Source organism: Rhinopithecus roxellana, chromosome 9 (assembly GCF_007565055.1).
Source record: "Rhinopithecus roxellana isolate Shanxi Qingling chromosome 9, ASM756505v1, whole genome shotgun sequence".
Taxonomy (NCBI): domain Eukaryota; kingdom Metazoa; phylum Chordata; class Mammalia; order Primates; family Cercopithecidae; genus Rhinopithecus; species Rhinopithecus roxellana.
Window position 1 is genome coordinate 23,197,749 of NC_044557.1, and position 23,783 is coordinate 23,221,531.

General features: G+C 40.8%; 1 protein-coding gene across 8 annotated transcripts in view; it reads right to left on the reverse strand.

Moving 5' to 3' along the window:
- Positions 1-23,783, reverse strand: part of FBXO25 (F-box protein 25) — a 70,926-nt gene that overhangs the window by 22,308 nt on the left and 24,835 nt on the right. For 4 of the 8 annotated variants that reach the window (XM_010363134.2, XM_030937540.1, XM_030937539.1 and 1 more), the window contains 3 exons: positions 16,248-16,351; positions 14,764-14,813; positions 11,753-11,845 (listed from right to left, as the gene is read on the reverse strand). In XM_010363134.2, coding sequence (XP_010361436.2) covers positions 11,753-11,845; positions 14,764-14,813; positions 16,248-16,351 — 247 coding nt within the window. Of the gene's footprint in view, positions 1-11,752; positions 11,846-14,763; positions 14,814-16,247; positions 16,352-23,783 lie in introns of those variants that run through there. The other 4 variants (XM_010363146.2, XM_030937543.1, XM_030937542.1 and 1 more) reach the window with 2 other exon arrangements.

Genomic DNA, 23,783 nt, shown 5'->3' on the forward strand with positions numbered 1-23,783 from the left:
AGTTCTAAGCATTTGGGATAAGGGATACTCAACCTCATTAAAATCTCTTTTCTGTTTTGTGGCATTCCTGCACTGGGATCTTCTGCTACAGAACTGCTTCGTGAGTTTCCTGGGTTTTTTTCATTCATGATGAACTGTCTGGTCATGATTCCATCCTGCTTCACAGACACATTTCCCACAATTTCCTTAGAGAATATCCATGCAGTGACATCACCTTCTTTAACAGGCATTTCAGAGTGAGGTGGAACTTCCAAGGTGCCTGTTTTGCAGAGGCCCTCAGGGTAGGCAGAACGGCAGCTTTCAGCCTTCCCAGTTCCAGCGCTCTGTCCCCCAGCTGCTACCTGCATGTATGTGAATCCCTGGGTGACCCCCCAGCCCATGTCTCTGAGTAAAACTGGATCCGGGAAGCCCTTTGCTGTCAGTGGTCCTGCCTGGAACTTCTGCACTCTGCAAGCTGGAGTTGAACATCTGCGACTCAGGCTCTCAGTGCACAGGGCATGTGGGGCTTATCTTCTAGACCGGGCCCTGACAAGTGCTTTTGTTAGCCTGAGCCCTTCTGCTCAGTTCTGCCTATACTATCGCTGCCCAAGCTTAGCTACTTTTGGTAAGCTTCATGCACATTTTAGAGTCTGTGAATGGCATCTGCCTCTTATTTCTCTGAAAACGGAGTTTTTCATCCCTTCCTTCCAACTCTTCCAGCCTTTCTTGATTTCCAGAATGAGCAATCACTAAGTCGTATACTCAGTCCCAAATAACATTATAAATGTGACAATTACATGATAATCTTTGGGGGAAAAACATTCTGTGATTTCTAACATATTTACATAAAAATATCTTACACTAAAATACACCAGTTGAGGGCACTGGCCAGAGATAAGATCAGGTTACGCCAAGTAAAGCTGAGAAGACCATTGTTAAAATTTCAATCCTGTTCCTTTATCTTTTCAAATTAACTGAACATTGTTATTGAATTTCTTCCTTGTTTTAATGTTGAATAGCACCTCTTTTCCCTGCCTCACTTTAGAATCAATTTAGAGACAAAGGATTCAGGCCAACTGAGGTTATCAGCATTATTGCTAATAATAGCTGGACTGGCGGATGCGATTCAGATTCACACAGCAATGGACTTCCTAATCTGAATCCTAGACTGAGATGATGCCAGCAAGCCCTAAGCATTGCTTAATAACCAAAGCCTCCCCAGATAGGCTTCTTGCCCTACAACACTGAAGACATGAAAGAAACATGAAAATGTACAAGTATCTTTTATTCCTCAAAGGAAAAAAGAAGAGTTACACATGTCTGTTTCTCACCAATAAGAGGGGTCAGGGCAGAGGGAATCTGGGAGACAGGTCTACCACCACGGTTCCCAAAGCATCGTCTATGGGCCTCTTAAGGGAGCCCAAGGTCTAAACTATTTCCACAGTTTCACTAAGATAGGATTTTCCTTTTCTACCCTCACATTCATTAGTGTGCAGTGAAGTGCTCCAGAGGCCCCAAGATGCTACATTACAGAAGACTGAACTCAGGAGCAGAGATGAGGAATAATCCCCTCCATCACATCAGACACCAGGAGGGTGTGCCAAGGTGTGAGCTAGTCCTCTGGTTTTTGTTTTTTTTTTTAAGACGGAGTTTCACTCTTGTCGCCTAGGCTGGAGTGCAATGGCGTGATCTCGGCTTACTGAACCTCTGCTTCCTGGGTTCAAGCGATTCTCCAGCCTCAGCTTCCCAAGTAGCTAGGATTACAGGTGCGTGCCACCATGCCTGGGTAATTTTTTGTATGCCTGGCTAAGTTCTGTATTTTCAGTAGAGACAGGTTTCACCATGTTGGCCGGGATGGTCTCAAACTCCTGATCTCAGATGATCCGCCCACCTCGGCCTCCCAAAGGCTGGGATTACAGGTGTGAGCCACTGCACTCAGCCCAATCCTTACTTTTAAATAAATGCAGAAATATTTTAAAAATTATTTTAATTTCTAATGTGGCAAACATTAATAGATATAACTCACATGGCCCAAATCTCTTTGGGGTCCTCAGTAATTTTAAAAAGTGAAAAGGACCCTGGAGACATTTGGTTTTGGACCTGCTGCTCCACTAGGGGAGGAAATACCAGGAACAGAGAACACATGTCCCCTGGGAGGTAAGCCTTCCCGACCACCCCCCTCCCATCATCGAAGTAAGTTTTCTACATTTCTCTAATATCATGTTTTAAAATTCCTTTTAAAAAGACTGAACTCATCAACAGAAGGCATGGGATTAGCCTTCTGATCCTTCAGAAGCATGGTCAGTTTAGACTAGTTACACACACAGGACTACAAAATGGACACCACCAGGCATACGTAAGCATAGAGGTGAGAAGGGCTGTGTTCATAGTTGAAAAGATTGCATTTCCAGTTAAAATGGTAATTAAGATAACACAGCAAAAGACATTTAACAAAGAAACCATCATCATTCACAAGCCTCTAATTAGCTTTTATAAAGCAAAGTCTGTTGGGAATTTAATGAATATTTGTTAAAAACACAAATACTGTAGGAAGTTTTTTATAGTCATGGGTCGCTTAACAAGGGGGTTACAATCTGAGAAACACATTGTTGGTAATTTCGTCACTGTGTGAACATCACAGAGTGTATTACACAACACCTACACAGCTAGACCACAGACCTTAGACAACATGTTCATGCACTGAACAGCAACTGTAACATAATGGCAAGTATCTATGTATCTAAATCTATCTAAACACAGGAAAGGTAGAGTAAAAATAGGAAATAATCTTATGTGGCCACCACCCTACACGCGGTCGGTCACTGACCAAAACCCCGTTATGTGGTGCATGACTGCATATCTCCTCAAATCTGACAATTCTAAATAAGTAAAGATGTGGAAGAATTAGATAAACAGAAAGAAAGTACATCCTTCAAATAGAGAATCTGTATTTTTCTCACACATCAGTAGAATCTTTATAAAAATCAATTACAAAGAAGTCCACAAAGGAAAACTTAATCATTTCAAAGAATTAGAGATCTTAAAGGCCAAGCTCTCTGGTGATAATATAATAAAACTAGAATTCGATAAAGTTAAATAAAATCACAGCTATTTGAAATTCGAGGTCCATTCCTGAACACTCTTGGATCTGGGAGCAAACTGGCACCGCATGTGTGCCTGTGATCCTGAAGGGCCTCACGTACATGGGGAAGGGAAGAGAAACAATGTCCGCGACCTCTATTTTTAAAGTCAGTCTTACTACAGAACACAGAAAGTATTCTTCACTGGGCAGACCAAATCAACTTTGCTCAGTCTTCACCTTTGGGTTCCTTTAGATTTATAATTAACTGTAAGCATTTACTGAGTGATTATAATAAAGGCACCATCTGAAGTAGCTGATGCCCTTCTGATGCCGGTAATGCCCCTGTGAGGTAGGTCTTACTATTATCCCCGCTCTACAGATGAGAAAACTGAGGCAGGGAGAGAAGAAGCTGGCCCCAAGGCCACATCACTGAGGAGGGAGAGGCCAGACCTGGAGAGCAGGGGGATCCCACAATCCGTGCTTGTGCCTTCTTGCTCTGCTGCTTCCCATCTAGTGTGTGTGCCAGACAGAATTAATAACCTGGAACAGCCCTCAGTGATCTCAACTTTGATTATCTAATTTTAAAAAGACTTCTTAAGTTTACTGTCTTTTACAAAAAAGCGATGTAATCTAGCGAGCCAATGCAGAACCATGCAGACTTTGTAGTTTTCATCAATTCTCTGGAAGCTCCAGCCACTTTCCTCCAGTCCTTTAGCAATGTGTGGACTGCCTGCCCGCCCCTGCCCCGAGGTAAGGAAGCACCACACCACAACCTCATGCAGGCTGGATTGAAACATGTCCTCCACTTCAGGCTTAGGAACCAGCGCCCCTCCTACAACTCACAAGTTGCTCAAGCAGTGGTCTGTGAGAGGTGATTCTATTTTGGGGGTTGTCCCTTTTCTCTGCTTTTCTTGGGAACCATTTTGACTCTCTGTCAAATGTTCACTGACTTCTAGCACTGGCAGAAAGACTGCTTCTTCATCTGAAACTGAACTGTTACACAACATATAATTTTATTTTGGTAAAAGCATTCTTAGTTGCTGCGTTTAGTCATACTCTACAAATTATCTTGTTGATAGGATAAATATGGTGAGAATTAAAGAAAAATGAAGATGGCAGTGGATACTTGCAGAGTACTATTAATACCAGCATTTCAAACTGCCAATATAATTTGGATATTTGCCTGGGGAACAAGCTCTTTTTGGCATGCCATCTAATGAGAAGCCTTATATTCCCAGTGTGCTCAAACTGCCTGACACCACCTATCCATCATCGTCAGCAATTTATGTTCAATTTTTCTTAAAAACATCAGAGCTACAAGGTCAAATTTAATTCAACTGAGGTCAGACTCTCAGACGAGCCGAGTAGCACTTCCTTCAATGGAAATGGACTTTTCTGAATGGTGACAACACCGTCATTTCTTGGACTTTCTTTAACAAATCTGTTCTTAGGAGCATTAACATACTTTGTTAATACACTTTAATCTGGCATTTTTAAGGGGGCAATTATAGGAAGTACCTGGAATTAAATAGCCTACAACCAATTCTTGAATCAACAATTAGGAAAATTGAAAAATATATATGTAAATATATCTTTTTCTGTGTAAGTCAAGTCCTGCTAACTTAGGAAATTAGAGGACATCTTTGTGTAGAATCTTTTTATAAAGTGGAAATAGGCCCGGGTGCAGTGGCTCATGCCTGTAATCCCAGCACATTGGGAGGCTGAGGCAGCCAGATCACCTGAGGTCAGGAGTTTGAGACCAGCCTGACCCATATGGCAAAACCCCCTCTCTACTAAAAATACAAAAATTAACCGGGCGTGGTGGCAAGTGCCTGAAATCCCAGCTACTCGGGAAGCTGAAGCAGGGGAATCTCCTGAACCCGGGGGTCGGTGGTTGCAGTAAGTCAAGATTATGCCACTGCACTCCAGCCTGGGCGACAAAGCAGCTCTGTCTCAAAAAAATACAAAAATAAAAAAAAAAAGTGGAAATAACTTCCTGTTTCTGACTATGCAGTTTGTTTGAAGGAAGAAAACAGAAAAGCAACCTGTAGGTTCAGTACAACAATCAGCAAAAATGTAATTATCTTAGAGTATCTTAATAGTTCTTCAAGTAGAATTTACGGAGGAGTTTAACTGTGGTAAAAATATAATTGGAGTAACTTAGAAAACATTTACGTATACAACAGTTGGTTTGTATGCTCAGTCACTCATTCATTTTAGGAATAACAAGTGCCTACTACTAGCCAGGTGCTTGGGATATAGCAGGGCCTACTGAATAAATTATTACACAACAATAAATCAGCATTGGATTGTGTCACTTAAAACAACACTCACCAGAGCAAACAAAAGCCTGATTAGCAACACGATCTGAAATTTTAAAGACAGCCCTTTTTGACAGTTCCATCTAATTCACCAGGTCATTATTTTAAAATGTCATATGGGATTGCTGGGTCAAATGGTATTTCTGGTTCTAGATCCTTGAGGAATCATCACCACACTGTCCTCCACAACGGTTGAACTTACATTCCCACCAACAGTGTAAAAGCGTTCCTATTTCTCCACGGCCTCTCCAGCATCTGTTGTTTCCTGACTTTTTAATGATCGCCATTCTAACTCGTGTGAGATGGTATCTCACTGTGGTTTTGATTTGCATTTCTCTAATGACCAGTGATGAGCATTTTTCATATGCTTGTTGGCTGCATAAATTTCTTCTTTTGAGAAGTGTCCGTTCATATCCTTTACCCACTTTTGGATGGGATTGTTTTTTTCTTGTAAATTTGTTTAAGTTCTTTGTAGATTCTGGATATTAGCCCTTTGTCAGATGGATTGATTGCAAAAACTTTCTCCCTTTCTGTATGTTGCCTCTTCACTCTGATGATAGTTTCTTTAGCTATGCAGAAGCTCTTTAGTTTAACTAGATCCCATTTGTCAATTCTGGCTTTTGTTGCCATTGCTTTTGGTATTTTAGTCATGAAGTCTTTGCCCATGCCTATGTCCTGAATGGTATTGCCTAGGTTTTCTTATAGGGTTTTTATGGTTTTAGGTCTTATGTTTAAGTCTTTAATCCATCTTGAGTTAATTTTTGTAAAAGGTGTAACGAAGTGGTCCAGTTTCAGTTTTCTGCATATGGCTAGCCAGTTTTCCCAACACCATTTATTAAACAGCGAATCCTTTCCCCACTGCTTGTTTTTGTCAGGTTTGTGAAAGATTAGATGGTTGTAGATGTGTGGTGTTATTTCTGAGGCCTCTGTTCTGTTCAATTGGTCTACATATCTGTTTTTGGTACCAGTATCATGCTGTTTTGGTTACTGTAGCCTTGTAATATAGTCTGAAGTCAGGTAGCATGATGAAAAGATTATAAATCATTCTACTATAAAGACACACACACACACATGTTTACTGTGGCACTGTTCACAATAGCAAAGACTTGGAACCAACCCAAATGCCCATCGGTGATAGACTGGATAAAGAAAATGTGGCACATATACACCATGGAATACTATGCAGTCATAAAAAACAGAAGAGTTCATGTCCTTTGCAAGGACATGGATGAAGCTGGAAACCATCATTCTCAGCAAACTAACACAAGAACAGAAAACCAAATACCACATGTCCTTATTCATAAGTGGGAGTTGAACAATGCCAACACATGGACACAGGGAGGGGAACATCACACACCAGGGCCTGTCGGGGGTTCGGGGGCTAGAGGAGGGATAGCATTAAGAGAAATACCTAATGGAGATGACGGGTTGATGGGTGCAGCAAACCACCATGGCATGTGTATACCTGTAACAAACCTTGACATTCTGTACATGTATCCCAGAACTTAAAGTATAATTAAAAAAAAAAAAAAATTGAAAAAAAAAAAAAGTCATGACACATTTAAGAGAGTCACTTAATTTACATGAGAGGAAAATCAAAGTTTACAGACTTAGAAAACGACATCTTAATGAAAAAGCTCTTTACGGCTGTCAGGATGACTGCACTTTTGGTCTCTGTCCTTGATTCCATTGTGACCTTCAGCCCGTCTCTCTGGGCCCCATTTTCTCATCTTTACCTCTTGGGTCATAAATGGATCTCCATGCAGCTGTCATCCCTCTGCCTACATCCTCCTCAAAAGAAAATAAAAATAGTGGCTAACACAGAGTACAGACTGTTCTAAGAGCTTCCTATGATGGAATAATCTAATCTTCGTAACAGTGCTCTGAGGTAGATGCTAAAATCTACCAGATACTATGGATGAGATAATGAAGTCATACGCTTGAGATCCCTGAGTAAATAAATAAGAAAGAGACAGAACTCCAACAGCGGCCATGTGGCTGCAGAGCCTCTCTCCCTCCCTGCCTCACCCTCAAGTCCACACCAGGGAGGGCTGAGGGTCACTCACTGAGCATCTTTCCCATGCGCTGCTGTGAGGCTGCTGCTATTAACTTGCTGCTATGGAGTAGTCATTAGTAGAAATTATGAAAAAAATTGAAAAAAAAATTGATATAGCCAGAGATTCTAGCCTGAGATGTCTTTCCTTACTTGCTTATTATTATTTGTAAAAACAGGGTCTCCCTATGTTGCCCAGGCTGGCCTCCTGCCTCGGCCTTCCAAAGTGCTGGGATTGCAGGTGTGAATCACTGCACCTGGCCACTTTTCCCCATTTAACAGATCCCTGGGATACTGGGAAGCAGAAGTCCATCTCCAGACATGAGGAGCAGGTGGGCTAAAGGAAACAGGACTGGGGAGTCTCAGAGGGGCAGAGCAACGCCCAGGAACACAGAAATTTTTGAATAAAGACAAGAGTGATCGACTCTTTGCCTACATCTAAAGCAAATGAAAACATAAAAATAAATGGTGGCAAGACACTAAACTAAAAATACTCTACCCCTGAAAGTATGTGACACTGGATGTACTGTCTGATGACTGGTCCAGCCATAGGCAGAGAATGAAGTACTTCAGATAATTTACCAAATAACTAAAATTAGATATATAAACTTTACAATTCTGAAAACGTTTTTCCTACAGATGTGTGTACTTTAGCAAACACAGCATATTTAACATTTTTATAAATTTCAGTTGCACATCGTGCAGCTTTCAGGAAGTTTTCATGCTGTGCACTGCCCTGCATGCACCTCCCAAGCCTGGGGCTGTTCGCGCCTGGCTGTCAGAAGCCACCTCCTGACTGCCAGGGGGGTGAGGGAGCAGGCTGTTCTTCTCAGTGCTATAAGCAAGCCCAGGACTCCAAGGGAATGACAACAAATGTGTAAAACCCACAGTCACATTAACCTACAGGCTCAGGACCCAGTTCTACTTCCTCCAGACAGCTTTTGGGTACTGGTCTCCCTCTCTGTGTTACAGCCGTCCTGGGTTTGCTGGGCACCTCTGAGTTCACGGAAGTGCAGCTCCTCACTGCAGCTGGGACACACTTACTCCACTTTGACAAAGGGGGTGTTATTTTCAGCAGTGGGTGAACAGCAGTGAACAAACCAAGCCCCTGCTCCTGGGGCTCAACTGGGATGGGGATGCAGACAACTTAAAACACGTGACCACTACACCTGAGGGCCAGGGAAGTGCTGCTGATATCATGGGGGTGGCGAGGCCAAGGTCCCAGCCAGGTAGGCTTGCATTGGTATTGCCACAACCCTGTGATCACTGGCACACAAGATTTCATGGTGGGAGTGTGAACAGAATTGGATTTCAAAGTTTCCTGAAAGGATTAGTTAGAAAATTACAAGGTACGTTGATCTGCACACAGGAGGTGCTCAGCGATGCCAACACTGACGGGCTCCTCCTGCCTTGAGTGAAGAGCATCTGCCCCTGGACAGTGAACAAAAGCTGGGGCCATTTTATGCCTCCAACAACACACCTGGCTCAAACTCAACTTCAAAGATTAGAGTAAAAACGAAATTTCCATTCCAAACTACTTACCTTTATTTTGACAACTGAAACAATCTGTAATTGAACACTATATTCTATGCTAGCTTTTATCCTAAGACTATGTAGTAATCATTGATTAGTCTCAGTTTAAAATTCGTAAGTTTAGATGGACAAAATGATTTTACATAAAACAAAATGTTAGTTGAAAGATACAGGCTGGGCATGGTGGCTCACACCTATAATCCCAGCACTTTCGGAGGCTGAGGCAGGTGGATCACTTAAGGTCAGGAGTTTGAGACCAGCCTGGCCAACATGGTGAAACCCCATCTGTACTAAAAATACAAAAAAGAATTAGCCAGGCATCATGGTGCATGCCTGTAATCCCAGCTACTCAGGAGGCTGAGGCAGGAGAATCACTTGAACCCAGGAAGCAGAGATCATGCCACTGCATTCCACCCTGAGCAACAGAGTGAGACTCCACCTAAAAAAAACAAAAACAAAAACAAAAACAAAAAGATACATATTAAGTTTTGCACACAAATTCTTAAGGGCAGATATTACTAAATGCTGTTAGAAAAAAAGGAAACCTTTGATCAAGCATTTCAAAAAAATGCTTCTACATTTCTAGTTTATAGGTATTCTAATAATACTGAGTGACATTATGGACAACTTAGCCTAAATTATGGAAAATCATATTATTTAGAAGAACTGCAAGAGAATCCTCTCAGTTGTTGTAGTAAGTGTTGCTATAAACATTTAAAACAGCAAACAAATACCAAATACCTGCACAGCATGCATGATAAATGCACATGATAAAGTTAAAAAATAGTACACACTGAAAGAAAGCCAGCGGAAGAGGGTACTGGCATGGGCCAGGGAGGGCAAAAATTAGGATGGGGACATGGAGGACCTCAATCCAAGGCAACAAACAGGCTCAGGCTTTCCCATAGTCACAAAGGTAACTTAGAGGTAACTTTGCTGGACTTGTGAAAGGTCTGGAGCGACTGCAGGATAGGGAAGGTGGGATTCCCACAGAGCAGGAGCACAGATGAGCCAAGCAAGGCTCTGCTTCGAAGGCAGCAATCAACAGAGATGCACAGACCTGTGAGGCTGCTGGGACAGTCATGCAACAATGCAGCCCTTTTGCTTCCTAGGCTCACCAGTTCCCTCGCTACACCTCTGAGAGGTGGTTTGGAGAAACACAGCCCTTCTCAAGACGGTTGCAAGGTAAGTTTAGTTGGTACATGAGTGCATAGCACATTTTAATTTTTATAGTTATGCATTTATTTTATATGTATTAGACAAACGACCGACAGAAAATTTACCATTTCACAGGTATTAGTGTTCACGATGAGGCTAAAGTAGGTATTTCTGTTTAAAAAAGTAAATTTGAAGAAAAGCTACCCAGCAAATTATAGTAGTATGTGGTACACAGACAAAAAAAAAAAATCATGCAGTCGTTCAAATGACTGAAACTGATGAAATACTGGCCCTGGTCTATGGACTCCTGCTCTGACAAAGCACAGAACACTCGCACCTTCTCCAGACTCAGTGACCAAAGATGACAGAGCACAGACATCACCAAAGATCATCATCAAAGATGACACCTAGCACAGAAATCACCAGGAGCCAATGACTTCCTCCTGTGCCCCATCCTACTCTCTCACTCGCATCAAGAATTAAATCCTTTTACGTAGACAGATGGTCAAGAATTGCTACTATAAAGCAACTCAGTATGGTCTGAACTATCAGAGAGCTACATGGAGAACTAGTTACTGCTAAACAGACCTCTCTGCTGATGTTTTTCCTGCCTACTTAAGTCTTGAAAATTTCCACAAGGCTGAGTCAAATCTGCGTTTCATCGTCTACAAGAAAAGTACCTATCGAGAACACCCTGCTGGCCAGCGTGTAAATATCTAAAGAAGGACTCAGAAAACACCGGGGAAGTCCAGCCTGCATGTGTTGGCTGGGCTTCAGTGAAGAATGGAGCACAACAGGAGTTGTAAGTAGTAGTTACATAAGAAGCCCTGGAAATTCTGCTCAGAACCAAACATAACAAATAAAATTATCTAAGACTTAGTTATTTAATTCCCTGAATTTTTTGTCCTCCCAGTAGCACTTTTAAATGCCTAAAAGCAATTAAAAGAAACATTTTCCAATGTCTCACAGAACCATTAGAAACACAAAATTAATAGCTTCATAAACTATAGCTTCTATTTTATCCATAGAATGAAGGTGCATAAATCACATAGTAATTCATCTTTAGACAAAAGCAAACAATAAATGGAATATATCGCTATGATCCTTTCTTTTTGAGTGTGGCCCAAGATAAAAGTTTCTTCCAAAAGGATATCATTAATGCAATAAGGTTTTTGTGGAGATCTATTTTGTATGAAATTCCTGTTTTCTATTAGCTACTTCTTCCTCTGTGACGTAAGGCTCATTCTTTGTGAAAAATGTGAAGCAGAAAACATTTGCGAAATCATCAGGTAAAGATCCCATGACCGATCTATCACTGACATGGTACGTAGATGCATGGTGCAACCCCCAGGGGACCACTTTGTGGCATCCTCAGCAACCACAGAGCCACAGGGAGATGAGTGTTTGCTCCCACTGAGGTTCTGCAACCTCTGCCACCAACACTGGAGAAATCCTCCAATCTCACTGTTTTCTCCTGAACTTGTTCCCTTCTGTTTTTCGATTACACGCAGCAAACAGGCACACCTTCAAGCTGCCAAAAGCATCTTAAACATTGTACACTTACAAACTTCAAAATATAATTGTTCAAAAGAGTCATCAAAGTAGTTTTTGATACAGAACACTTACTTTGACCACATAATTGAACCTTCGGATATCTTGAATTGCACTTGAGAAGTCTAACCGATTAAAGGCCTCTCCCAAGGTGCAATAGCCATGCCTCTGGAAGAGCAACATAGAAGTTAAAATTAGTCAATCAGCCAAAAACAACTGGCAGTTAATGTCAATTAATTGTGCAATTAAAAAAAAAATTTGGCAAAGGACATTTGTTTTTATCCTGAAGACTGATTTTAGATTTAGATGAGAGAATAGTAAAATTATAGCAATGCTAATAATTTAAGCTGTTTATGTATAACTGAGACACCGTTAACTGACATTTTTTACCACCTGCTGAAGTAATGACAAAGAAAAATGTATATTAAATATCTTGCTGGTTTGCAGAACAGAAAACCAAACACTGCATGTTCTCACTCATAGGTGGGAATCGAACAACGAGAACACTTGGACACAGGAAGGGGAACATCACACACCGGGGCCTGTTGTGGGGTGCGGGGAGGGGGAAGGGATAGCATTAGGAGATATACCTAATGTAAATGATGAGTTAATGGGTGCAGCACACCAACATGGCACATGTATACATATGTAACAAACCTGCACGTTGTGCACATGTAACCTAGAACTTAAAGTATAATAGAAAATTTAAAAAAAAATCTTGCTGGTTTGTTTTGCTGGGGACAAACTGGGGTGTGGATGATGTTAAGGCTAAGATCATAAAAAAACTGGATTATTCTAGGCTACGCAACTAAAAATACATAAATCTTGTGCTTAGTTGCATTGTAAGGATGTAAGTGTTATAAATATACAGTTGAAACACAGGATTTCTCTGCGGGGGAGGCATACACTGCCCAGGTTGGAAGTATGCTCAACCACAAGGATCACAGCTGGGAGAGGCGCTTTGGCAGCAAGAAGGTGCCTCTGAAAACCAGCATTGGGATGGAGAGGGCTGAAGGCAAGTGCTAGTTGTGACCATGGGCAGCTTTCAGGCTGGAAGCACGGATGCCAAGAACCCAAAACACCAAAAAAAAACTGGTGATTAGACCCACAGGTCCAAGAACCAAAGGAAGAAAATGAAACAATTTATTTTCAGTACTGTAAACACTGCTGCTATTCTCTTAGATGTTTTTCTTCCATGATACACCCTTATCCTATACTGGTTTGTATAGATTAGCACATTAGGTTTCAGAAGTCATTTTAAACTCCATTTCCATCCTCCATATTTGAAATATTTAAAATCTATAGATTTTCATTTCAAAGTTGTAGAGATAAATAAGCTGGAGAACAATAATAAAAAACATGAGATGATCGATCTCAAATTCCAAACAGGTGACTTGAGATGTCCTAGAGAAAGCAGCTGGAGTCATAGCATCTTTGTCTCTGATAGCTGATACACTCAGAGGCTCATGTGCTTCTGTGCGTCAACCCCAATTGCCCTACTGTGTGCACAACTCAACAAAATTCATTTAAAACATGCAAATATGTTGACTGAGTGCCTGCTATGCAGAAAACATTTTCCTGGGAACTCTGGGGGAAAGGAAATGCTAATTTTGATACAGATAATTATCTGAAATCCCTCACAGTTGATATTCCTATTTTATTTCTCTCTCTTAATTCTACATGATGGTGCAGCAGGCACTTTCCAAGGTCACCACCCATCTCACAACCGAAAATTAAATCTGATTCACAGAGCAGACCACAAAGAGCATGTCTGGACCTAGAACCACAGCATGTAACCTCAGAGTGGTGAGACACCAGCCAGCATGGATAAGCAGCAGGCACTTGCTCTATACCAGGTGACAGTGTGGAGACATGACGTGGTGCAGGGACACCAGCACCCAGTCCTAGTTCTGGTCCCTCTCAGCCTGGTTAAGTCGTGGCTCCTAGGATTCCAGGGAACATCCCCACAGCCTCACAATAAGATCCTCTTTTCCTGCATATGCTAGCTTGGATGGGATCCTCTGCTCTGTAATCAGTATGGCAACGGAGCAGATGAAATATTTAATGGTCTTTCATGAGCACTAAATTTCGTTTTTTACAAACTAGGTTAGATTCTGTCAAACAATCTTCTAATGGTGTATTAGAGTGTATATTAAGGATCTGATTCATTCTATACCCACTAACCATAACTGAATAGATTTAAGTTTTCTTTCTCAGAAGCTGGATTAGCTTCAGAGCATCTACAAACATTTCTGGAATATTTAACTTACCCTAAAAAAAACAGATGATAGACAATAGTTCCCTAAATTATTTTCCCCAATTGTTGCAAAATATGCAAATGCAGAGTTTCTTGGACTATAAAAGGAACTCAACTTCCCTGATCCTAGTAAAGAAACAGGAAACAGCTTGAAGCTCTCTGGTTTGTCTTATGGCTCATGAAAAAGCTTTAGCCTAACTTGACAAAAGAAAGGCAGGGAAAGAGTTCACACGGCTCTGCACAAACCCAACCCAATTACTAATTTCATGTTAGCCACTCTTTACGTGGAATGAGGAGGCTCACAGATGTCCTACACTCCAAAACACACCACAGGGAGGACACATGCCCATCAGCACCAGAGGTTCATGCTAACACAGAGAAAATGCGTGTGACTGCAGGAGTCCATGCTTGGTTTAAATAGACCTGCTGCTGACTCAGATATGTACAGGTAGGCAGGAACCACACACTGCACACATATACCACATGCCACCACACACCATACATCCCACACACCAACACACCATACATCCCACACACCAATGTGTGCACAAATACATGCACAACCATACATACACACCATATATACAACACATACCAATGTATGCACAAATACACAGTCACATACCACACGCAAGTGCAAGCACACACAATGGAGAATCACTACCTCAAAAGTTCCTCATATGCTATTATCTGTCAGAATTTGAACCATAGATCTGATATTGCAAAAGAAATGTGTTTCATGCAACTTTATTAATAAATGTATTTAATGTGACTCCATATTGAACAGAAACAATCCAAGATACTCTCTTATTTATAATAGAATACTTACTTCTTTTGTGCTTTCTTTATGGACATAGATCCATTTTTCACGATAAAAACCTAGAATAAAAATTAACTGTGTTTTTTAAATCTGGCAAATCATTTCAAAAATGAAGATTTTAAAGGAATTTAAATAATTGGACATGTTAACAAAGTTATCTGACTTACTATATTCACAAGAAATGCTTTTACTTGGTTCAATGCAAACAGAATTGCCTTGTTTCTTAAATCAGTTTAAGATATGAACAATGATTTCAGACAGTACCAAGTCCTAGTAACTTAGAAGAAAATTAGTATTATTAATGACTGAAGCCATATGAAGACATAACTGATTATAAAATGCAATTACATTACTAAATTCCTATGTACCCTAATAAAAAGTTCTATTCTTCTATTGCTCTGTATGGTACTCCCTAGAAACACATTTTTCAGATAAATCTTGAAGTTTCAAGAATCACACTAACTGTATTCTCCATGTGACCCTATCTTCTTCATAAAGTAGTCTCCCCCATATTCACAGTTTCACCTTCTACAGTTTCAATTACCCACAGTCAGTTTTGGCTTGAAAACATTATATGGAAAATTCCAGAAGTAAACCATTCCTAAGTTTTAAATTCTGTGCCGTTCTGGGTGGTGTCATGAAATCTCACACTGTCGTGCTTTGTCCTGCCTGGGATGGGAATCCTCCCTTTGTCAAGCGAGTCCTACACTACCTGCCCCTTGATCACTCAGTAGACGTCTTGGTTATCGGAACAACTGTTGAGGTATCGCAGTGCTTGTGTTTAGAGAACCCTTATCATACTTCATAATGGCCCCAAAGTGCAAGAGGAGTGATGGCGGCCATCTTGCTATAACTGTTTCATTTTATTATTGTTGTTAATCTCTTACTGTGCCTAATTTATAAATTAAACTTTATTATAAGTGTGTATACACAGAAAAAAACCCATAGTATCCATAAGGTTCGGTACTATCCACAGTTTCAGGCATCCACTGGAGGTCTATCCCCTGAGGTAAGGGAGCCTACTATAGATGAACATGTGTCTTGGTAACTCACAGATAAACTGCAAGGCAGTGCCATGATAGAGCCCTACGCCCTCTCACAGACAGGTCCCACCTCCAGCCTTCCCCTGCTGCCATCTAACATCCTAAACTACAGCTCTGAATGTCTGTCTCCTGCTCTGAATCTTCAGTGACTTCAAAACTCAAGTCAGGACACCCTTCAGTTTGGCCTCACTGCTCAAGAATGAGTTGAATTCAAGATCATATGCATGGGCTGTTTTGTGGGTTGTGCCATCTCTTATTTTGTTTTTGCACATCTTACCCACTGAAACGGTTGAGCTGCCAAAAGTCTGACCACTAAATAAGTGGGCGATGCTGGATACTGGGCTGTTATTTACATATTTGTATCACCTTTTATTTCATAAGATAGCATTGTCAGAGTAATTTAGTATTTCAACATAATCGACAAAATAAAATTAATGAGAATGATCTTACTTTGAGTATTTGTGTCATTTCTAAAATGGTCCTTTTTCCTTTTTTTGGATGCATATTCATGCTCTTCATTATTGAATATTTCTCCATCTTCACTATTTAAGATACTGAAATAAAGACATATTCTATTAAAATATTTTTTCAGGGAGATCTTCATTTGGCTTTTCTTTTGTAAAACGATACAAACACTTCAAAGTGACAGATTGTGGGCTTGAAATTACAAGGGTAATGTCTAACACTTTTTTTTCATTTTGAGAAATAAGATGTGTCCTGGTTCTTTGAGAATATTATACTGGAAAGTGCTGAACATGTCTTAGAATCTCTCAAGGGTCTTGATATGCTTATGCAAGAGAGTTTCAAACATCAAAATGCTTTATTAAAATATAGAGATTTTTAAAAAACAACTATTAAAACTCCAGAAAAAAAGATGGTAAGAATATGATGATACCCGATACTGACCAATGACTTGCTGTATCCCTTACCCCATGCTGAGCAACCACTCAATATTTCTGTTTACTCTCTATATTTTTAAGGGTTTAACTGAAGTTAATTATTCACTGAACATTTTTTTATTAAGCACCAACCAAATACATGTTAACACACTTAACTGGAAGCAGAAGTGACATGTATATTTTTACTATTTAAACACATTTAATTAAAAGTTTTTCTTCTTCGTGAAACAAGAAAATCAAATCATAAGGCAATAACTAGACAATGTGAACACCTTTTACTTTTTTAAAAAATTTCCTTATAGTGAAAAAAAAAAAAAAACTGTAAATAGTAATCCACATCCTCAAAACTAAAGATGTGTAAAATTTTTATTTTCCACACACTGATAACAGATTTTCAGTCTAAAGCGAGGAAGGAAGCTCTGTGGAGACAAGCTGGTTGGTGGAAGCATGCAAGAGTGATGCTCAAATCCCAGGAACTAAGATTGCTTATTTCCCGCTCACTGTTCTTTGACAAGAAAATTGTATACAAGCCCCTTTCCACTCACCAGTATTCACTTTTAGTAAAAACAGCTGACTTTGCCAAATGAGTCAATTTCTCACTGTCAGAACAGACTTAAACAGCACTGCCAACAGTTGTAAATCATCAAGACAAGCAAAGCGCATTTGAAAAACATACAAACAACTGAACTTTTTGTGGCAGACATTACAACACCAATTTATGGAAATGTGTTGATGTTTGTATTTCATATTTAGTCTTATACCAGTTTGTTATCATTGATTGAAATACTGAATGCAGAAGCTTTAGAATCTAAAAGGGCTTTTCTAATGAAAATTACAAACTTATCAAAGGAAAAGCACAGATACGATGTTCTCCAGAAATAGTGTCACAGAAATAAAGACAGAATATGGAAGGAGAGAGGACTGCTGACTAATCTCACACGTCCAGGGAGAAGAACACTCCATGCAGCTGAGCTCCAGCACGTCAGTGTGGACAAAACAGCAAGCTGAACCGAAAGACATCCCATGGACCACTGAGCTGGAATCAACTCTGCCCATAGGTGGTGGGGCCAGGTTCAGATACTTGCAGTAACCGCGTCCTCCTGTGAATCTGGGCCTAGATGGCTGTGGCTCCCTGGGGGCTACCCACACTGTGGATTCCACAGGTGAAGGTGACCTTCTTGGGTACTGCTGGGACACTTCGTGGGCCCACGTGGGCAGTGGTAGGGATCAGAGAACTTCAGTGTTAGGGCCTTGGGGAGTCTATGTTAGACTTGAGGACTAAGCCTGGGCTCACAAATGACAACCAAGGGAAAATGGCTACTTTAGAGAAACCAGTAACTAGGCTACTATTTTTACAAAGTATTTTAAACGGGGAAAAAACCATTATTTTGGGGTTGTGGGTTTTACACTGTCAGGTAAACAAAAATGTACAAGTAGAGAAGAAAGATGAATGCCTCTGAAATTTAAATTCAACACACTAAAATGTTAATAAAGGAGTATTTAATTTATAAATCTTTCCATTCTGCATGTACCAACTACATCTCATAGCAAACATGTTCCTTTTTTATAACCTTTGTTTCATGAGCAAGACGAACATCACCTACTCTGACTTAAAAACAAGGGAAACTGCCCAACAATTTGATTAAAAAATGTCAAACACCTTCAATAGACATGTCTCCAAAGAAGAGATACAACAGCCAACAAGCCCATAAAAAGATGCTCCATATCACAAATTGTTAGGTAAATGCAAATTAACACTACAATGAGATACTACCTCACACACATTATGAGGCTACTGGCAAATTAAAAGAAAGAAAGAAAGAAAGAAACAAGTGTTGACAGGGATGTGGAGAAACTGGATCCCTCGTGTGGTGTTGGTGGAAATGGAGGATGGTATAGCTGCTATAGTAAACAGCATGGAGGTTCTTCAAAAAATTAAACATACAATTACCATATGATCCAGCAATTTCACTTCTGGGTATATTTTCAAAAGAACCGAAAGCGGAGAATGAAAGAACCTGTATACCCAGCGGAGAATGACAGATACCTGTACACCCAGCGGAGAATGACAGATACCTGTACACCCAGCCGAGAATAACAGATACCTGTATACCCACGGTCACAGCAGTATTACTTGCAACAGCTAAACATGGAAACAACCCACACGTCCATCAGTGGCCGAATAGACAAACTGTGGTGTGCACTATACACAATACGGAATATTATTCAGTCTGAAAACGGAAATGCTGACACATGCTACAACAGGGCTGAAACTTGAGGACATTATGCTGTGAGATAAGACAGTTACAAAAGGACAGTGTCTGATTTGACTTATATGAGGTACTCAAAAGTCAAATCATACAGACAGAAAGTAGAAAGCCAGTTACCAGGTCTGGGGGTGCTGGAGAATGAAAAGTTAGCACTTAATGGGGACAGAGTTTCAGTTTGGGAAGATGAAAAAGTTCCAGAGATGGATAGTAGTAATGGTTGCACAATAATGTGAATGTACTTAACACCACTGAACTTGTACATTTAAAAATGGTTAGGATGGCAATTTTATGCTATGTGTATTTTGTTGTAATTAAAGATAAAGAGACAGTGTGCAAGAGAGGAGAGGAAGTAGCAGCTTGTCTTGTTCATGCTGTCTGAGGTGCATGTCGGAGGGATGGGGTGGGGGCGGAAGCGTTAAAAACAAAGAATAGAACCTCATACAACACAAGCTGAAAATACAGGGCACAAACGCACTTGTAAGAAACACAGTTTCCATAAACTTAAAACATGTCTGAATGATGGAGCTAACAGCCGTTAACTCCCCACACCCAGGCCGCACCACAGCATACATCACTCCCTTGCTTGCAAATGTGCCCAAAAGGCAATGACACTCCAAGTTTCCTCTGACAACCCAAGGCCAGCGCATGACTTTTCCAAGTTCCTTTCCACTCAAGAAAAGGAAGAGAAGAGAATAGAGAAGAATCAACAAAACAACTCCAAATAGAAGTAAACTAGAGCCAAGAACAGAACTGTTTCCCATAATTAAGTTCCAATTTCTATACATTATAATCCTCATTCTCATTCTCGCGATGACCTGTAATAAGATTTGCCTTTTCCTCTGATGATATTTTCCTTAAGAGATGGACAACAAGGTCTTAATCTTCATCTCCCAGACCACTCTAGGGTTCTAAGCACAGGCTTTACAGGAATGTGCTGTTATGGGCCATTATCTTCAAATCATTTCCACACAAGTCTAGGAAAGTAAGACAGGCTAGCATAAGCCTCCGGTTTTTAAAATTGCTAATCAAGGGCATCAGTTCTTAACTATATTGCTGTAAGATATATCAGAAAACTTTTGTTACCAGTAAGAAAAATGATATTTGTGAATGATTTAAGTTTTAATAATTATTAAAGTACTATACTACATGTAGTAAAAGATAATACATACTCATCACCTCAACTTCCCTGAGCTGCCATTAGGAAGCAACCCTGCCCAGCCCTTGATTTTGGATTTCTGGCCTCCAGAACTGTGAGGACAGACATTTCTGTGGTTTTAAGCCACTGAGTTTGTGGTTATGGAACCCTAGAAAATGAATACAATCATCTATCTTTTTAAGTTACTTCAGTTTGATATTGATTATGAAAGGTACATACATGCTATCAAACAGAAGAGACTTTAGGGAGAAAAAAATCTCAGCATAAATGCCATGATTCCAAGTGCCAAGGTAATATAACATGCAAAATGTGATAATTTCACCAAAACCAAAACAAAGTAGAACAAACCCTCAAACACAATTGTTGATAATTCCCACCTGGCCTCCTCTGACATTTCCTTTGGATCAGTTTGGCTGTACCTCTTCTGTCAAGCAGGAGTTGGACTACATTTTGGTCAGCTCCTCCTCAGAAGGGAGCTACAATCTCTGCTCTAACAATCCCCAATGGTTGTCTTAAGTTACTCTGTTCATCAATGGCTACCTACTAAACCTAGCTTTTTATCCATACATTTCTAATCAGGTCATATTATTTTCTCCTGGTAGGCGAATGTTTACATTTATCCATTTTCCTGATACAAAGGTACTTCATATCAGTGTATTATTAGTCTCTGATTACAAAAAAGATAATCCAGAAGAAAAAGTCCAGTCAATTTTATGTAAGTTAAAAAAAAGATGTGAAACCTATTTTTAGGATTAACATTTCCTTCCTAAATATCTAACACAACACACTTACAGACTCTTAACACACCCGCGTTACATGAAGGGAGCAGCAGAGCAGAGAGCAATAAGCACCAAGGCCAGGTGGAGCCACAGACAATGTGGGCCCCTCTCACTCCACAGGGAGCAGCATCTGCACTGTGCACAGAGTGCAGTCTGGCCGAAGGGAAACGCCGTCTTAAAGAGCTTCAGATGCAGCAACCTTCAAGAAGGGTTGTGCCAGGAAGTCCACCAGATGAGGCTGCAAACCCGTCAAAGGGCATCACACACTCTGTGCACAGGGCACACAGAACAACGCCTCCCACATCCTGTGACTTCCTACGTGTGCCACTTGGACCACCACAGCCCCTACCTGCACCATCTTACCTGGACAGACAAAATCAGCCACCTCATGACTAGCGTATTCACATGGTTTTCAGTTCTATAAATTCCTCCCCCTTAAGAATGCATGGCTGTAAAATCAGAAATGATGAAAACTGGACTTGTGAGTGGCTTTGCAGTAGGGATTACAGGTCCAGAACAGAACAGGTTCAGTCACATATTTAAGATATTCAAGGGAAAAAAATACAAGCCAAAGATTTAGCATCTAAATAGTGACTATCAAGGATAAAAGTCACACATATTTTTATGAGTACACACACACACAGGACGTACGATGACCAGCAGCTGAGGGATGACCCACTAAAGAATAAGCTCCGGAAACCAAAATGACTAGAGGCAGAGGCAAAGGTGTGGCTGCCGGGTGGTATTTATTTGTGGAGCTGCTGGCACATGATGGTGATAAAGGTGCAGCATGCCATGGTTACCAGCTCAGACAATGCAGACAAAGAACCACCACCAGAGAAGTGGTAGGGATGGGGAGAAGATGTGCAGGGCCAACCGGGAGTGGGGTGTCCATCAGCTAACTGCAGTATCAGGTACTGTGGGGAGCCAACAAAAGCATCTAAGGGTTTGCTATAAAGGCATTAGGGTAAAAGTGAAAAAAAAAAAAAAAAAAGAAAGAAAGAAAAAAAGAAAACAAGAAAGCCCTCTTAAATACCAAAAGGGTAAAAGCAAATAAAATAGAACAAGGTGGTTCCCTGTTACCTGTCATGTAAAAAACAGACTTGGATCACCTATTAAATGGAAAACAGTCTTGTATTGGTTCACAAAGCAAAATCAAGCACCATACTGCATATAAGATATACAGCTATAAAAGGCTGGGAAAATATACAGAGAATATATAGGACTCAGAAAATGTCACAAGAAACTTTATAGCTTAAATACCTATATCAATACAAATTTAAATAATAAAAATAAATTATTTAAACATATAACTGAAAAAGCCAGAAAAAGATTAGTGAACCAAAAGAAAGGGGGGAATTATTACAAATAAAAGCAGATATTATTAAGTAGAAAAAGAATAGAACTAAGAAGCAAATCCAAAAGCTGGCTCTCAAGAGAAAATAATCAAAACAAACCACTAAGTATCTGTCTGATTAGAAAAAAAAAGTTACAAGTGCTAACAGAAGAAAATTTAAAAATTGTACAAGATAAGAAAAAGAAAGGGATAGAAAGAAAAATGTGTAGATTAAAAGGGACTTTAAAAACATATCACATTTTAAGAATAAAACAACACTAAACTATAGTGTCTAGGGATATACACTTGGTGATAAAACTATAAAGATTAGGGAAATGATTACCATAAGAGTTTGGGAAGTGGTTATTTTTTGGGAGAGGAAGTGGATTATAATAGAAATGGGGATAATAAATATGCATATAGGGGCAGAGCAAGATGGCCAAATAGGAACAGCTCCAGTCTCCAACTCCCAGCGCGAGCGACACAGAAGACCGGTGATTTCTGCATTTTCAACTGAGGTACTGGGGTCATCTCACTAGGGAGTGCCGGACAATCGATGCTGGTCAGCTGCTGCAGCCTGACCAGCGAGAGCTGAAGCAGGGCGAGGCATCGCCTCACCTGGGAAGCGAAAGGGGGAAGGGAATCCCTTTTCCTAGCCAGGGGAACTGAGACACACACCACCTGGAAAATTGGGTAACTCCCACCCCAATACCGCGCTGTAAGCAAACGGGCACACCAGAAGAATATATCCCTCACCTGGCCAGGAGGGTCCCACGCCCACGGAGCCTCCCTCATTGCTAACACAGCAGTCTGCGGAGATCTAACCGCAAGGCAGCAGCGAGGCTGGGGGAGGGGCGCCCGCCATTGCTGAGGCTTAAGTAGGTAAACAAAGCCGCTGGGAAGCTCGAACTGGGTGGAGATCACAGCAGCTCAAGGAAACCTGCCTGTCTCTATAGACTCCACCTCTGGGGGCAGGGCTCAGCTAAAAAAACAACAGGGGAAGCAGCAGAGGCCTGAGCAGATGCGAACGACTCTGTCTGACAGCTTTGAAGAGAGCAGTGGATCTCCCAACATGGAGGTTGAGATCTGAGAACAGACAGACTGCCTGCTCAAGTGGGTCACTGACCCCTGAGTAGCCTCACTGGGAGACATCCCCCACTAGGGGCAGTCTGACACCCCACACCTCACAGGGTGGAGTACACCCCTGAGAGGAAGCTTCCAAAGTAAGAATCAGACAGGTACACTCGCTGTTCAGCAATATTCTATCTTCTGCAACCTCTGCTGCTGATACCCAGGCAAACAGGGTCTGGAGTGGACCTCAAGCAATCTCCAACAGACCTATAGCTGAGGGTCCTGACTGTCAGAAGGAAAACTATCAAACAGGAAGGATACCTATACCAAAACCCCATCAGTACGTCACCATCATCAAAGACCAGAGACAGATAAAACCACAAAGATGGGGAAAAAGCAGGGCAGAAAAGCTGGAAATTCAAAAAATAAGAGCGCATCTCCCCCTGCAAAGGAGCGCAGCCCATCGCCAGCAACG